The sequence below is a fragment of the Phalangium opilio genome, unplaced genomic scaffold (genome assembly GCF_054372755.1).
Source record: "Phalangium opilio isolate 3A_F unplaced genomic scaffold, DU_Popi_V2 ptg001170l_1, whole genome shotgun sequence".
Taxonomy (NCBI): Eukaryota; Metazoa; Arthropoda; class Arachnida; order Opiliones; family Phalangiidae; genus Phalangium; species Phalangium opilio.
The window spans coordinates 8,375,450-8,392,338 of record NW_028324255.1 but is presented as its reverse complement, the minus strand read 5'-3'; the positions used below and the strand labels follow the sequence as shown (position 1 = coordinate 8,392,338).

At 36.6% G+C, this 16,889-nt stretch overlaps 2 protein-coding genes and 1 long non-coding RNA gene across 3 annotated transcripts; 1 reads left to right on the top strand and 2 right to left on the bottom strand.

The window, feature by feature from the left end:
- Positions 1-5,967: 5,967 nt before the first annotated feature.
- On the bottom strand, positions 5,968-8,136 carry LOC149584707 (nose resistant to fluoxetine protein 6-like). Its single transcript, XM_089863433.1, has 3 exons — positions 7,590-8,136; positions 7,377-7,519; positions 5,968-6,495 (listed from the first exon to the last, which is right to left on the bottom strand). Exons 1-3 carry the CDS (start codon positions 7,723-7,725, stop codon positions 6,325-6,327), a joined length of 450 nt encoding a protein of 149 aa, XP_089719559.1. The 5' UTR covers positions 7,726-8,136; the 3' UTR covers positions 5,968-6,324.
- Positions 8,137-8,162: 26 nt separating this feature from the next.
- LOC149584705 (nose resistant to fluoxetine protein 6-like) lies at positions 8,163-15,655 on the bottom strand. The gene is made up of 16 exons (XM_089863432.1): positions 14,859-15,655; positions 14,501-14,761; positions 14,082-14,251; positions 13,855-14,002; positions 12,762-12,922; positions 12,469-12,580; positions 11,799-11,907; positions 11,225-11,731; positions 10,512-10,699; positions 10,321-10,426; positions 10,154-10,247; positions 9,260-9,349; positions 8,915-9,080; positions 8,746-8,825; positions 8,424-8,621; positions 8,163-8,310 (listed from the first exon to the last, which is right to left on the bottom strand). Exons 13-16 carry the CDS (start codon positions 9,062-9,064, stop codon positions 8,163-8,165), a joined length of 576 nt encoding a protein of 191 aa, XP_089719558.1. The 5' UTR covers positions 9,065-9,080; positions 9,260-9,349; positions 10,154-10,247; positions 10,321-10,426; positions 10,512-10,699; positions 11,225-11,731; positions 11,799-11,907; positions 12,469-12,580; positions 12,762-12,922; positions 13,855-14,002; positions 14,082-14,251; positions 14,501-14,761; positions 14,859-15,655.
- On the top strand, positions 11,699-12,486 carry LOC149584706 (uncharacterized). Its single transcript, XR_016380276.1, has 2 exons — positions 11,699-11,930; positions 12,015-12,486. It is a non-coding gene; the product is annotated as an uncharacterized LOC149584706 (long non-coding RNA).
- Positions 15,656-16,889: the final 1,234 nt, after the last annotated feature.

Here is a 16,889-nt window from a genome sequence, read left to right as displayed (position 1 = left end):
CTAACAGTAACAAGTGAAAAACTTAAATAACAAATCTTATGAACTCATATTAGTAAAATACAGCCTATTCAGTCAAATATGGACGATTTAAACAAATAAAATTAAAAACCCTGTTTAAAATAAACAAAGCCTATGAAAATTTAAGCAAAAAATAAATTAGGCATAATTCTCTTTATTTTCTTAAAGCATTATCTTGAAAGTGGAGTCCATGAGAAATTTAAAAATGGACATATGATGAAAGATGACATCTCTCTTTCTGTGACCCAGTATGTTCTTCTTAATTTACAAAACGTCAGGTATTGTATAATTTAAAAATATTTTTTTGATTCACCTTGATAAATATTTAACTATACTACACATACTCAAATCAATTATCATAGATGTTGGCGACATTAAAACTGTAACTAAATTTTATGGAAAAAGCACCACTGACCCTTAACCTTGCGTAAGGTTTATAAACCTCAAGACTGACCCTTTCCCTGACATATACCATACCAACTCGCCTATTAATTTTAAGTTGAATCAGAAGGGGATAATAATATATAGAAATATTATACATATACTTCTGGTTGAAAACATTTATGGAATTTATTCTAAAATACTGACGTTGTATAACACTTCGCAGGCTAAACTTTATCGAACCTCGAAAGGTTACCACTCGATATACAAAAGAAGCTGTTACTGGCATACGAGAAATAGTGTATTTGTGTCATGGCTTTAATGATAAAGTAAGACTTTCTAAGCACGGTCTTTCATGCTCCGTGTATAAAATCAAAACTACTTGTGGTACTAATATGAAATCTAGAAGTTATTTGGGTTTAGTTTATTAAGGAGAAGGTATAAATTCGCCACAGTTCAGCTTTATCTCCAGTCCAAACGTAGGTCCGGAGTTAATCCCCGCCTCTAAATTACAACCAGCATCTCATTGGTTCTTGAAAACTAACGTCAGCGCGACGCGAATAACAAAAATTACATATTTTCCTTTTACGTCCGCCCTTGTATTTTGAAAGGGGGACTGGGACTATGGCGCTCGAACACTAAGGCATCTTATACCTTCTCCCTAATAAACTAGATATCACTTCTTGATACAGCTAATACGAATATAGACGGATTTTGAGGGAAGAGTTAGACAATGTATGAGGAATTTGAGTCGCCAGTAATTTTTATCCCGCGCACCCAAGCTCGTGTTGCTACTAACGAATAAAACTACAGTTAGAAATGCATCGAATAACGAAAATTACGTATTTTCCGACTGATGAGAGGCGAAATAGCCCGGCCTCCTTTTACGTCCTCCCTTGTATTTTGAAAGGGGCACTGGGACTATGGCGCGCGAATACTTAGGCATCTTATACCTTCTCCCTAGTAAACTAGATATACCTTCTTGGTCATACTGAACTTTACATTTGAGGGGCAGTTGTATTTTTTTTAATCGTCTGCCCAATTTCAAAGAGATTATCCTTTTTGGTAGCATATCATCTGTGAAAATGTAGTTATATTTAGGCTAAACGTTCAGTGTCATCGAAAGTAAGGTAGACTTTTCATTTGTGCCTCAAATTCGTTTTGGTTTATTTACCGGATCAAGCAATATCTATACTGTGTAAATAATTAAATTTTAGGTACTGGACGTTATACTGTTTTTAATATCACCACCTAAAAATATGGATAAGTTATTCAAAAGACATTATTCACACAACGTTTTGGTGGACAGATACGCTATTTTTTCCTGCGTTGAAAATGATGGAACTGGATCCGATTTTTTCTCAATAAAGGGATTTTCGAATCAAGTTTGGAAAGTCATGATCGCTTTTATCGTATTTCTATCATTATTTTCGTGGCTTTCGCAAACTGTTACACCGAAAGACTGCAATGGCCAGTTTCATTCAATTACCAATTCTCTTTGGTTCTATTTGGCAGGAATCGTCAAAAATAGTAAAGTATTTAAGTTCTTAAACCTACTGAAAAGCGCAATATATAAACCCCATTGCATCAAGAAAAAACAGAAGAATGTATAATAATTCTGACTCCTCGTGCTGCGCATCGTTTGATGGGTTAGATTTCTACCATTCAAGCGTGGCGACCCTCCGTCCCTGCAGGATATATAGAGAAAAATAATTCCCGCAAAACTGACTGCGCATTAGAGGAGGCGGGCGAGGGGTGGATCCACCTCCCAGAATCCCTTGAGCAGAGCTACTTCCCAAAAACACAATATCTAAGCTCCTGATTGGCTACGAAGTTTTATGGCGATAAAATTATAGGCCGACCCTTAAAGGGACTGCAAAAAAGGCATCGGCGGGTGGGTAAAAATGATTTGAAATACGTCACAGACATCACGTGATGCCGAGATATAAAGACTCTTCGTGGAGTGAAACTGGACATCTAGTCCTTGTTTTTCGCGAGATTGCAGCGCCAATTCCATGAAGTGGTTGTTTTCGAAATAAACCGAACTAAGCTTCTTTGAACCACGCCTCTCCTCGGTCACGTGCCTCTGACGTATTTCAATTAATTTTTACCCAGCCGCCGATGCCTTGTTTACAGCCCCTTTAAACAAGGTAAAAAGCAGGGCTCAGGGCTGAAGTAAAATTTGACGAGGACGCAAAAGTATTATACACTCTTCTATTTTCTCTTGATTGTATCTGCCACGCTTACAAATAATTAGGTTATGTTTTTAATTATGTACCTCAATACGCAATTTATTCTAATCGAGTTTTTAATATTTGGCAGCTCCTCCAACAAGAGTTCAAACCATAACATTTCGAATCGTACTTGGGACATGGTTCATAACCTCAACAATTCTCGTGATGGCCTACTCTGGAAACTTGAAATCAGAGCTTCTATTGGGGAAAGAGAAACACGTTGATACAATTCGAGATTTGCTAATTAGCAATGTCACGCCGTTAACTAGGTGGCGTTCACCGATACAAGGCAATATATTGGTAAGCGTGCCTTCAACTTTTTAAAATATCACTCGACGTGCTTAATTCAAAGAACTTTTACATTCGACTCGAATAAAAAACTTAGTAGAATCAGAATTAAATTTGTCAAAAGCACTCGGACAGGTTGTGTCCTACCCAAGTATCATTTGACAAATGAATTTATAGGGAGCCTTTGATAATGACGAAATGGAATATAGGAGTCTTAACGACCGAATGACTGGTGGTCTGAGAGATACCGTCATCCACAATTTCACTGATTATAACGACAATATTGCTAATATGCTAGTACAAGGTCAAGCGGCTGCACTGGATAGCCCAAGGTTTTTCGTTCCTGCATTAGAGCTACTTAAACATCGACTGACAGAAAATAATAGAAAGGTTTACCAAGGAAACGAGATTCTACTGTGGCAGCCGAACACATTAATATTCAACAAAAACTTGTCATTTGATGTACTGGAAAATGTGGATAAGTTGTGAGTTATAAACCATCACAACTCTGTGCTTCAAGTTAATGTACAATATTTAATTCAGAATGGCTAGATTTGCCGAAACAGGTCAAGAGCATCTGTATCAACGAGAGCAAAGTAAAAAATTTGCGAAATATTTTAATGAAGATGAATCATTCAACAAATCGAATGAACCCGTATCAGTAACTCAGTTCTTGGACATTTTAAAGATATGGGCTTGGCTAATGATAGCTTCGTGTGTGGTACAACTCTTTGATTTACTTCTTAATTTGTGGCAGATCAAGAATGCCGTTTGTTACTAACCTATACCCACTGCAGAGTTTTTTTACTAACAAATATTTTGTTGAAAAACCATTACTTCATCTAACTCCGTTTGCTAACCTTGTGTAGTGGCGAAGGATAAGGGTTACAAAGAACTTAGCAGATGCTCATACTTGACTAAAATATGACCATCAAACAACCTAAATTTCACTTTTAATCAATCAAATGTTGTAAAACTTGATTTGCAACCTTTGAATTTTTATATCACCTACTCGTAATGGCTAAATATAACACTTTATGCGGTCCGAATACCACATCAATTCATGGTCACAAGGATAAAGCCCTAACTTGGCTGTGCTAAGATCAGTAACTTGGTAAATTTTCTAAAGTGTATTATGCGTCAAGCAAATGAAAAAGAAATATAAATGATTTTGGTTTGTTATATCTTTCTAATTAATCATACCGTTGTTGGCACTGTAGTTAATTAGCACTCCGGGGTATGTCCCGATAGAGACTAATAAAGGTAAAGGCAGGAAGCTACCAAGTTCCGTTATTATTACCATCAATCAGTTTCATAACAAACATAAATACACTGCACTTTCTTTAGCTATAATTTTAATTCCGACTACTAAAAGAACTAAGTAGCATTTCAACCTGAATATTATACTCAAAGCGTGAATGAAAGGTCCGACAAAAATTTCAATGGTTTAATAGAAGCCTACTTTGAGCCTAACTACCCAACGATACTTAGCTAAATGTTTGTAAATACGATACATTCGCATTATATCTATTCACATTACCACCTTTTACAAAATATTGTACCTAATATTTAACTTGAGTTTGTATTTATTATTTCATTATTAATTTTATTATTATTTATCATTATAATATTTTTTGACCAACTTCCGGCGAAAGAATACTTTTCACCTAATTCTTCTGAGCTCCCCGAGCTCTAATTAATCAGACGAGACTTATTTCACGTGAATAGATATACCCTAAATCACACAAAAAAATAAAAAATTACTCGCGAAAATAAATCCATGTGACGATCGTCGATGGTTAGATGTAATCTACATAGTAGGATTTTTTTTTTTTTTTTTTTTGAGGTTTCAATGCGAATTGGGTCAGAGGACCGCGGCAAGGATGCGATTAGTCAGGTTTCAGTATGTGTTTAAGCAGGGGAAGGAAATGAGGTTTACTTGGGAGGTGACGGACGGGGTGTGGGGGTCAAGTCACCTCCGGCGGACACGGGGCAGTCGGCACCTATAGGGTAGGATTGCCGACATGTGTCGTATTCCCTCAAACTTTGCCGCCCAGTAGCTTGGCTTACAGGAGTGCGCCACACTCCCGGCACATAGTAGGATTATACCGAAATCAATCAAGGCGCGAGACAAACGGAGAACCAATAATCATTCCATACCAACTGACTTTGCGTACTCCATGCACCACAACGCAGATTTCAAAGGCAAATTAAGACATCCAATCAGATTGTTCCTTTCGCATCACGTGGAAATTAAGCTTAGATACGAAATGCATGAGCTCAACTAAAAATGTTAAAAAATACACTTTTTTCCTCATCCCCTACCGGAAAAAACAAGCTTCCGAATATTTTGTTTTCTAGCGCATGCGTATGTGGCTTTATTTAGAGGATATAGAGAGCCAAAGGTCAACTGTCAAAATTTCCATGGCGTGGATAGTTTCGGAAATTTTTTAAGGCAAAGATCGATGTTCAGAGGCAAAATTTAACAAGTTGGTAAACTATAAAAAACCTCTCCGAGTCGAGACGCGATTACGAGGTTTTTTTATTAAATAATTAAAAAAATATAATTTATATTAATCATTTTAATCATCATTAATTTACTTCATTCTAGTGAAATCGTTTTAAGAAACTTTATTCCAAAAATCATTTTAAATATTGCTATTGTTGACGTTTGAATACAAACGAATGCTTTTTTAACAATTTTTGGAAATTGATGGTATACAGGGTGTTTGTGAAAGGTCCATCAATAATGAAAGGGCGTATTTATTGGGCCATTTTGAGTCGAAAATGTTCTATGACATTTTTCCGTCCGGGCCACTGTTTTCAAGTTATGATTGGAGTAATTTACGGATGACCCCCTTGAATTTAATTAAGAAATTGAAAGACAGCGTTAATTTAATTAAGGGGTCATCCCTAAAATATTCTAATCATAACTCGAAAACCGTGGCTCGGACGGCAAAATGTCATAGAACATTTTCGACTCAAAATGGCCCAATAAATACGCCCTTCCATTATTGATGGACTTTTCACAAACACCCTGTATAAGGCAATTTATACAAAATAAATTATAAGAAAACCCACTAAACCAATGGTAGCACAGTATTCTTCGTTTTTAAGACTAATTAAATGCTAATTATTTTGTATTAAGAGATGATTTATTTTTAATTTTTTCTTTTTATGTTTTGAAAAAGGCCGTTCTTTTAAGGCATAATGTTATGTTAAATTAAATATTTGTTTAACATATAGAAAAACTACATCCTTTTGACGAGAAATTTCATACTTATACGAATTGTTGGCTGTAATTTTGTTTGTAACAAGTTATAGAACACATAATGTACGTTTTATTTTACGAGAACGGTGTACCAATGATTTGACACAATTGACATTTTATTAGCTAGTCCAGTTAGTCATTAAATTTCACAGTTTTTCCATTTGAATTTGACGTGCAACTCTTTATTCGTCTCCCTGTTTTATTGAAAAGCTCTTCAAGTTTCATTAAGGGTTGTTCGATAGTTAGAGAAATCATCAGAGCGAAGATGAACGTAAGAGCCAAAAATCCAAAAACATAGACTGACTAAAAATAAATACAAAATATATTCGCACCTTAATTAGACCACGTCCAACTTTAAAAACAACGGTTTGATAAATGCTGTTGGATTTAACAAGCGAATTTGGTAATCTTAACTTGAGAGGGAGTGTAAGTCTAATGTTAAAGAAGCAGTAATATAAATGGAAGGGGGAAAAAGGGAGAGTAGGAATTTTTGTCTCTCTTTCCCTCGATTCTAGCTAACGCGCACGCGCGAGTAGCGTTGGTTACTACACTACCACCAGCTTTTACTTCCAGTTCAAAGCCGGTTTTTAAATTTGACACATGCGTGCGGACACCGCGGCGAGTGACTGAGCCAGCACCGGAGAGAGACTAGTTTAGCCACGAAGCAAACCAATCCGCCTATTCACATTATTACTCCCTCTCAAGTCCATCCTCAGCTGGTTTACATTTAGAAAGTTTCGATAATGTTTTAACGGATACTTTAAGAGCGGATTAAAAATAACTGGTTTACAATTGTAACTTATAACTATAGTCCACTTCAAAGCAACATTTTTGAAAACCACGTAGGACGTTTTCCCTCGGCAATTTCATTATGCTCAATAAGGTTTAAATACATACATAAGTTTATAAGTTATGTTCCATAAGTATGACATACATTATACTCCATAATGCTACAGACTTACTGAGAGCTAGTTCGAGAACGACAAGAAAGAATTGACTACACTATGTTTTGCAGGACTTCCATCTTCTTATTTAGTCTCTACTTAGCCTTAACAGCGCCTCACCTGGTGTCGCTTTACGAGAATCTATGACCTACGTCACTTCATGATAAGCTCTCAGTAACCAGTGACAAGCTTATGGTACATATCTTATGAACTCTAGATATAAATTATAACAGAACTTACTGTTAAGTAATTATTTAAATGGATAGTTGCTCCTACTCCAAAGTAACAGTATCTGATAACGCTACTGTGAACCAAATAGGCGCAAAAACTAAGACGGCTCAGAGGTATCCATAGACTCCATGAGAGAAATTTATTTACCGGACCTGAAAAGGCATTATGCATAATTTTCAAAGAACAATTTGGAAATTAACAAAGTTCAGCATTTCTTCAAACCTCCGATTCCCGTTAAACAGGCGAAAATGACCCATGAAACTGCAATAGCCCATAAACTCCTCGAGAAAGAATTGTGAAGAATGTTCACCACCGGTCCAGTTTTAACCCAATATAGACCAAAGATTAGGAAAAACATGGTCCCGCAAGACAAAAACCAGTTGAAGTATGTCCAATACTGCAATTTAAAACGTTAATTAGTAAATATAGGACTTCATAGACGGTAAATTCACTTCGTCACTGATTTTAGTGGCATATTTATATGACAAATATATGGTTTTTATGAAACCAGAGATCCATTTAATTTTAGAAGCAGGAATGGAGAACAGAATAATCTGGGCGATCGTCAAATCGGACGGGGGTATGAAAGAAGAGGCGTTTCATAGCGACAGAGGTAAAAAGGTATTAAGTATTTTTCGCCGTCCTCGTCAGCAACGTCATCATAACGTAGTTTAAGTGAGCGAATAACATAATTTAAACTTATCGTTGCGTGTTGTATGGGGGGCTCCATACTGGGCTACGAGTCGGACTGAAGTAAATACTAACCCTTCTCCATTCCTACTTCTAAAATTACATCTATCCCTGATGAAACTTATAATCACTACTCAAATTTTGTTTTATGCCACTAATATGAAGATAGAGAAAGGCTAGAGCACATCCAATAACGTAAGCTGCCACTCTTGTATACGGTTTCAGATATACTTCATTTTTCATCTCAAAGAATCTTAAAATAAATTTCAGTTGGAATTAATGGTGGAATTAATGTAAACTATTAGATTAGACAAGTCCTCTTCAAATACCCAAGCCGCACTGTTTATTTCTTGATATAAATCTTACTTTTTAATATCGGTAGCGTCATACATATGATCTTGAAAAAGGGTATCAGAATCTGCTATTTTAGAAGCCATATCTCTATTACCAAGTTGAAGAGCTGGTAAATCTTTAGTCCAGGTTATGTAAGCCAAAAACATCCAGGAACTCAATGATATGGCAAATAAAATTAATAGCCCAATTGTTCGTAAGAATTTCTTCGAGCTTGGTGAAAAAAGAGTTGAGAAACTGCGATTAAAAACTTATTTTTGAGCTTTTACCAATGGCCGGAATGGTAATGTTATAACGTCACGTTAGGCTCTGTTTTACGTATTGAATTAGTACGCACCTCTTAAGAAATATTAGAAATATTGGACTAATGAGGAAAAACTGCATATCGCAAGATATGTACCACAAAGCGCCTATACACTAAAATACAGCGGAAAACACTTTAATATTAGTGTGATCAATTAAGCCCACCTCTGGTTGGTGTGTTCTTCTTGAAAACCTTTACTCACTTGTGAATCAAGTGACTCCAAGTTAGAGATAAAAAGTAGATTTTTCCACCAGTTTTTATAGCAAATATCTTTGTCATATTTTACAAACTCCCAGTTAGGTCCATTATCAGAAAGCGAAATCAGAGAGTAATGAACGAATATTACCAGCATTAAAATCGGAGTCACCCTAAAAGGGATTTTGATTAATCTTAAAACTTAAAGGGACACGATATATGAATATGCGTCAACCACAACAACAATGTACAATTGGGAAAAATTAAAAACGAAATATTTGGTATCACGTGACAACTCCATCCAATCTAGTGTCCCTTTAACTTACTGCAAAAAAGGCAAGAATTAAATTACCTTATGAGTTTATGCAGGTACAAGAAACAAATATTTCTTCGTGTCAATGGAGTGGGTTCCCGCAGGATAGCGTGTGTCAACTGGAAACCACTACAGGAATTTAAAAATTAAATAAGAAATAAAAACCAAGGCAAGCCAATACATGGTGTTCCAAAAGTTGTAGTTGACCGAACTACAGTGGATTTTATGGGCGATTTGTAGTCAAAAGGTTCTATGATATTTTGCCCTGAGGGCCACCGTTTACAAGTTATGACTTTACTGTTTTATGGAAGACCCATTTATTAAATTAGCATTGTCTTTCAGTTTGTTAGTTACATTTAAGGGGTCATCCGTAAAATATTTCAATCGTAACTTGTAATCGGTGGCCATTAGGGAAAAGTGCAGGAATACATTTTTACCACTTGGAATCATCAAGAGGCCATAGACTCCATACTAATATCTGATTGAAGGTAAAGGGAAGGGCTTTTCAAGTGCTATTCACGTATATAGGACAATTGTCAACCCTAAGTCTAATCGTTCACACGACGCATAGAGAACTGGTTTAAATTCAACCCTCATAGGTCAGGGGAGTCTCGGCATAGGTAGCTAGCTTCGTCAATATCACGTGGATTTATAAGTTAAAATGCATTATGCATGACGTCTGGGGTGACGGTTTCTACGCCTCCTCCTCTCTAGTTCAAGCAGAAAGGAACAGAAAATGGCCAGTTAAAGATTCCAAGTTGAAGAAATGTATGTTTTCTGCAAAATGTCATTGCACATTCTCGATTCAAAATCACCCACCCTGCATTTATGTAAAAATATATACTGGACCAATAGTAGAACGTAATTTCACACAGAGTTTGGCATTTATAATTAAAGGACGTAGTTTTTGAAAGGCATAATTAAAGGTTTTACCTTAATAAGAAAAATGTGTCGTACGCGAAGAACCCTTGTGAGATAATGTAGGTTTCAAAATTGTAATAGTTCAATAAAACGTCAATGGGACTCTCTGAAAAATCATTCTCATTACCAACGAAATCATTTAAAAGGCCCATTGATCCTAAAACAAGGACTTTACTCACCCAAAATGGGAATCGCAAAAGTATATGACTGACAAAGTACTATCCAAGCAAGTATGATAACGCGAATTCCTTGTAAACAATTTAGATTTTCGTTGCTTGTCGTTGTCTTTAAGATTGAGTTCAAATTTTTCGATAATGAGAAGCAGGTCAGGATATTGGTGACTAAAAAAATAAAGAATGAACCTACTAACCAATTACGTTAAGTGTAGGGGTGAACAGGAGTAGAGCTATCTTAATTGTGACGTAAGTGCCTAGGTAAACCGTCTGGGGCTTAGCAGCCTTAGGCTCTTAGCTTTCAGTGAGCGGCCATGTTTGTTACCACTTTGGTTCTATGGGCACATAGCATGGGTGACGTCACACTAAGACTTCTGAGAGAGCTCTATAGTGATATTAATTAGATACAACCATTTTTATTAACAATGAAAATGAAATCCTAACAAAAACATTAAAATGTAAAAGTATGCCAATCTTCATTTTGAAACTGCTACACCGTAAAAATGTTTCGAAATCCCATCTACAGCCAAGTTTTAACAGTTCCAAAGCGAACATTGGTATAATTGGTTAATGTTTTTGCAAGAAGGGATATCTAGTTTATTAGGGAGAAGGTATAAATTCGCCACATTTCCAGCTTTATCTCCAGTCCAAACATAGGTCCGGAGTTAGTCCCCGCCTCTAAATTACAACCAGTATCTCATTGGTTGTTGAAAACTCACGTCAGCGCGACGCGAATGACGAAAATTACATATTTTCTGACTAAGGAGAGGCGAAATAGCCCGGCCTCCTTTTACGTCCCCCCTTGTATTTTGAAAGGGGGACTGGGACTATGGCGCGCCAATACTTAGGCATCTTATACCTTCTCCCTAATAAACTAGATATCGCTTCTTGGTTTTTGTTAGGATCTCACTCCTTTTTGTTGGTAAACCTCCTTTTTCGTTTCTGGTATTGTTTCTAACAACAGCATCGTTTAGTTTTTAATGTCGATGACCAAATAAGGCAAATTTGACTTGAGATATTTCGTAAACTATGTTTGGCACAAACTTGAAACTTGAGGGTCCAGTAAGTACTCTTGGTAAGTAAAATTTCAGACCTCTTTCTCTACCAACAACGAAGGTACAGGGGTACAAAAGTGCCTAAGTTGCTTCGAGAAAAGAGTGTTCAGAGTGCTCATCTTGATGAATGCTTAGAGTGCTCATCGTTACGAATGCATAGTGTGCTCAACTCTGCGGGTGCACCTTGATACGCTTGAATGGTTCCCGAACCTAAATGTTTTTCATCCAGGGGTGAAGGACGTTTATGAGTGGTTGGTATCTCAAGAGCAGATAATTCTATGGCAATCATATCTGAATTTGTTTGTCTTGCGTCGATAATTGTTCCAATGATGTTTACACCAAGTAGAAAAATCAGTAACAATCTATGATGCAAAGTAAAGACATTGTACAAAGGCCGTAAGAAGTTTGACAAAGAAGTTATATATTTACATGCACAATATTGATGAATTAGCCAATGGTTCTTTGTCCGCGTGACAAGAAATGTTGTACGACGAAGTTATACTCGCCACTGGAATGAACTTTTCGATGGGAATAACACCTGTAAGAATTTGGAGATTCGACGTAAGGATGCATCGTTACTTGATTTAATTGATAAGGAACTCCATTTGAATGATTTTCGAAACTATTTCAATTTAAAATTTATAGATGTCAAAAATGACTTTTTTGTTCACGTTTTTACGAAAACGGGTGGTTCAAAGTACGGTTTTGTGTCAAAAATATTCTGACCTTTTACCCTAAGAGCCACCCTAAACATATGTTATGATTATCGCCTCAAATAATGGCATAAAGTTAAAAGAGGGACTATCATTAAAGTCCCCGTTACAGACCCCTGAAATTAAAGCAAGAAATTGAAAGACAATGCTTATCTAATTAAGGGGTCAGCTGTAAAACACTAATGAAAACTTCTAAACGGTGGTCCTTCATAAAACAATTCCTACTCAAGATCAGCTATGGAACCCAATGTACTCTGGTCCTGTATTTTAAATATTATTTCCTCAATATTTTGTTAAATAAACCTAATTCTAGTTGCCAATGAAGATTCTAAGTACCGATTATTGTAAATTAATATATGTTAAACTAAAATAAAAAAGGCTCTCACTTGCAAGTTTTTGAAGAAGTATTCTAGTATACATGTGATTGAGTTCTGCTGCGTTACACGTATCAGGAACGCATATGCCGATTTTTAGAGCCATTTCGCCTTCAACACTGCCCTGAAAGATAAAAATACTCATTTAACCTTAATGCGGTTTTTCAACGTCAACAGTGCTCAATGGGTTTCAGGAATAATTTTTATCTTTATATTATTCAAACTCCTCCACTCATTTCTGGTCAAATTGACCCGCTGTGAGGAGGGTGCTAATCAATGATTTTTACATAATTCTTGACACTTACACCACCAAGTGGTATTTTTAAGTTACAGTATCTTCCCTTAACTTCAGAAGTAAACTTGTTTCTATTTGGAATTCGCAAACTCTAGCATTTTGTGAAGTCACCTGGCCAATACAGTCTTCCTCCCGTTATTCCACTAGGCGGTTTTCCAGCGAAATCGAGCACTAAAAAATATGTCGTTTAACTTAAAAAGCAACGCCCGGTTGGAGTATTTTTCCAACCAAAATAATGTGTAAAACAATGAATATAATCAGGGATAGATTTAATTTTAGAAGTAGGAATGGAGAACGGTGAGTATTTACTTCAGTCCGTCTCATAGCCCAGTATAGAGCCCCTCCCTTCAACACGTCACGAAAAGTTTAAATTATCTTATTGGCTCGCTTAAACTACGCTTTGATGACGTTGCTGACGGGGACGTCGAAAAATACGAAATTCCTTTTTACCTCTGACGCTGTGACCCGCCTCTTCTTTCATACCCCTCCGTCACGTGGAAAGGGGTCCGGGACTTTGACGCGTGCCCACATTAATCTGTTCTCCATTCCTACTTCTAAAATTAAATCTATCCCTGGTTTTGCACAATGAATTTATCAATTAGAACCATGTTTTTTTCTACAATATTAAAGAGGAAGATGCAAGCAATTTGGTTTCCTGTATGGATACTACGCGTTAGGGAGGTTTGCATCAAAGTTTGGTACAGCATGTTCAGTCTTTCATTATTCTTTCTATTGGCCTCCTTGGTTGAATCAAGTAAAAGGGTTTGTGTTGAAAATAGTTAAAAAATAACAACGCCGAAGATAGTTTTTTTATATAGAAAAAAAAAACCTTCACACTTATATTTTTTTAATGTTTGTATAAATAGCTTTCACTGTGTACAAACTTAACCAGTCTCTTATCTTGTTTCGATTAATTATGTCTTAATTTAAATTCAAAGTTTGTTAGTTGTCTTTCTACGCGAAAGTTTCTTCTTTTCTTGCTACACACCCATAACCCCAACAGTTTGTCCGCGTATGCACGCACGCTAATATGTAGGACCTATATCAAGCTTATATTCCACAAATCGAGTTCTACTGCACATGTGTGAATTTTGTAGACTTACTGGTAATGGGCATCGTTGAATCTCTCCGCCGAGTCGTGCCACGCTTATTCACGTGACATTACCCATCATTACTCCAGAAAATAGTAACACTACTACTTCAATATATAGGTCCAGAAGTGTATAACACTTCTCTTCGGGAGAAGTATACCTATAAGCGGGGTAATTGTAACATGATTCTTCCCAACATCGAAACATTTGGAGCAAGGCTACTAAACCGAACCACATACGCCATAAATAGTTCCTTCGTCATTACTCTATTAACGTTAAACTATTTGGTAAGACGCGCTTGTGGATTTTTGTCCCTCGTCAAGACAATCAAGGTTTGTGCGTTAATTGATTGCTGTGGATTTAGTACTACCAAACAGTTATTGAATTCACCCTAGGGTGCGATGCCCATCTGAAATTTGAAGAGCGGAAAGAGCAAAAAAAAAGGGTGAGCCCGGGAAGAATGACGTTACAAAACTAAAGTAACAAGAGAAAACAGAATGTCATCCTTCTTCCAATATCCCCTTCTGATAGGTCTAAAACCGCCCCCACAAGTACAGAACACGCTTTTAATGAAACAGTAATACGCGCCTACTAACAAATTATTTTGGTAGAGGTTTCGATTAATAGCTCTTTAATTGCGATTAATATTACGACTTACGTTTCAGCGCCCATATGGTATTTATAGATTTGAAAACGTAATTGAGTGATTCAACGCAACGATAAACTTTTACTGGGATCATTCTTGGCGTAGCAATCTCTTTTTCAACTTTAAATGCATTTTCAAGTATTGCGAATGGGTTTACGAGTTGTGAAACCAGTAATTTCGTCTTAACATTCTCCAAATTTTGAACGATACTTCTTTGAAGTTCATCGCCATTTACCTCATTCAGTTCGTTATTTTTTGAAAGGCTTGTTAATACTTGAGAAAATAAACACAAGGCGAAAATTTTGAACGGCATATTGCTTGTCGAACTCGTCGCTTAGGCAAATAAGGTTCAAATGATAATTTGAAAAACCTCTGTTTATTCTGATGCTGTAAGTGAAGTGTAGACTAACATTTGTTTGGGTAGTAGAGAGCGAAAGCGCGTTTAGAGTATTGTACATTTACGTTGACTCATTAACGAAGTAAATGTTTTGTTGTAGTATAAAACCTTCAACAACTACTGCTTAAGCTTTAAAAAGCACAAATCGCGCATTCTAAATACTTCTAGAAACCAAATTAGTTTTAATTGAAACAAATAATAGCATCTTTAAGTGGTAGTAGAGTATTAATTGATTACTAAATTATGAATATAAACGTTTTTTTCGAAAAAAATATATAAAAGCATAAGATACGCTTCATAACTGTGACACTACCTATACCTTGTATGCTGGAGGCTTACTGAGAGCAGCTGGTTCGAGAACGAAAAGCGAGAATTGACAACACGCGGTTTTGCAATCTAGTCTGTACTAAGCCTTTGATAGCGCCTCACCAGGAGTCGCCTTACGAGAATCTATGACCCACGTCACTTCATGACAAGCTCTCAGTAACCAGTGAAAATCTTATGGAACATATCTTATAAACTTATGATTAAAGTAAAAACGTTTGTAAATACGTTTATGTTTTGAGAAATGGTAAAGAAAAAGTCACCGTTATGATGTCATCTGCCAGTCAAGCGGTGGGCTGTGTGCTTATTTGATTTTAAATTTTGAAATAATAAAAACTATTATACAAAATATTGTTCCCTATATAAAACCATCAAAACCTGATGGGAGTCGATATAAAATGCCACTATCCTTTTTACTCGTGCGGGGGAGAATCCCCCCCTCGCACGAAGTATTGGTCCCGGTTTTCAAGGTCTCTCTAGCAATAGCTTTGGTAATGCATGGCAACAGGAATACCGTGTGTTCGGGGCTTTTCATCCCCATCATTCCGATTTCGAGTTTTTTAAGTAAACACTTATTTGGTGACTCCACCAAAACGAACTCTAGTTGAAGCGACAAAAAACGATAAATAGACTCCGCCTCCTCCCAAGCCCGCGATGGTGCAAGAGGATAAAGACTCCGGCTCCAAGGCGCACGCTGTTGTTTGGGCATGGTGCTAGTAGCTAGAGCAGGGCCGGAAATAAGAAAAACTTCTTATAGGACATGCGTCCAGTGACCCCCTGTTTGACTTGAAAATTTATAGGACATTGTCCACTGGAGTGTGCAAAATAGTGTCGAATCTCCATAGTCAAGCTATCAAAACTTCGGAAAATTTATTGGTCAAACTGTCCGGTGACCCCCTTAGTTTTTAAAAAAATTATGGGACATTTTAAAATTTTATTGGACAATGTCCAATGTCCTGTGCTTATTTCCCGCCCTGAGCTAGAGGATAATTAACTTTCCTTCTAAAGAGTTACGCTGTCTGCTGCGAGTTCTACTGTTAAGATTATATTTATTTCGCTCAGAACTGAAGGTATGGCGTCTATTAAAAAAATTGTCACCTCATGCTCGCTTTTTTAGCCCCTATTTTTTCACTTTTTAATTATCTTACACTAGCCGTTACCCGCGGCGTCGCTCGCGTGTAATAAGAACTTCCATCTAATAAAATGATATAAAGAATGGGTTGATTTTACTGATGACTAATATTTTTGTAGCACCCTAGGAGCGAAGGCACTCGGCACAGTCCGTCAGCCCGTCAGGATATTTTTTAATACTTTTCACGCGGGCATTATTCCATAAAAAAGGGTTTTTAAGTTTTTAGCCGCCATTTAAAAGATGGCAACAAATCGAACCCAAAATACCATTCAGCCCGTCTATAGGTTAAAGGAAACCATAGTACTAAATATTTGTGAAATCGGTTGAAACGCGCTGACTTTATTGCATAGAGAATATTTTCTTACATTTCTGGGCGCCATTTTAAAATATGGCGAAAAATCGAACCCGAAAGACCATTCAGCCCGTCTTAAGGTTAAAGCAAACCAGTGTACTAAATATTTGTGAAATCGGTTGAAACGCGCGCACTTAATTGCATAGAGAATATTTTTTACATTTCTCGGCGCCATTTTTTAAGATGGCGGCGGATT

Excerpts from the sequence above, each read along its gene's own strand:
- LOC149584705 (XM_089863432.1), bottom strand. The coding sequence starts at position 9,064 with ATGCTGGTAATATTCGTTCATTACTCTCTGATTTCGCTTTCTGATAAT. Across the intron at positions 8,826-8,914 it reads TGGAGTCACTTGATTCACAA|TGTATAGGCGCTTTGTGGTA; the intron begins GTGAGTAAAGGT and ends GCTGTATTTTAG. Across the intron at positions 8,311-8,423 it reads GACGCTACCGATATTAAAAA|ATTCTTTGAGATGAAAAATG; the intron begins GTAAGATTTATA and ends ATTTATTTTAAG.
- LOC149584707 (XM_089863433.1), bottom strand. The coding sequence starts at position 7,725 with ATGTTTTTCCTAATCTTTGGTCTATATTGGGTTAAAACTGGACCGGTG. Across the intron at positions 7,520-7,589 it reads CTGTTTAACGGGAATCGGAG|GTCCGGTAAATAAATTTCTC; the intron begins GTTTGAAGAAAT and ends ATGCCTTTTCAG. Across the intron at positions 6,496-7,376 it reads ATTTAAATAATTACTTAACA|TCAGTCTATGTTTTTGGATT; the intron begins GTAAGTTCTGTT and ends ATTTATTTTTAG.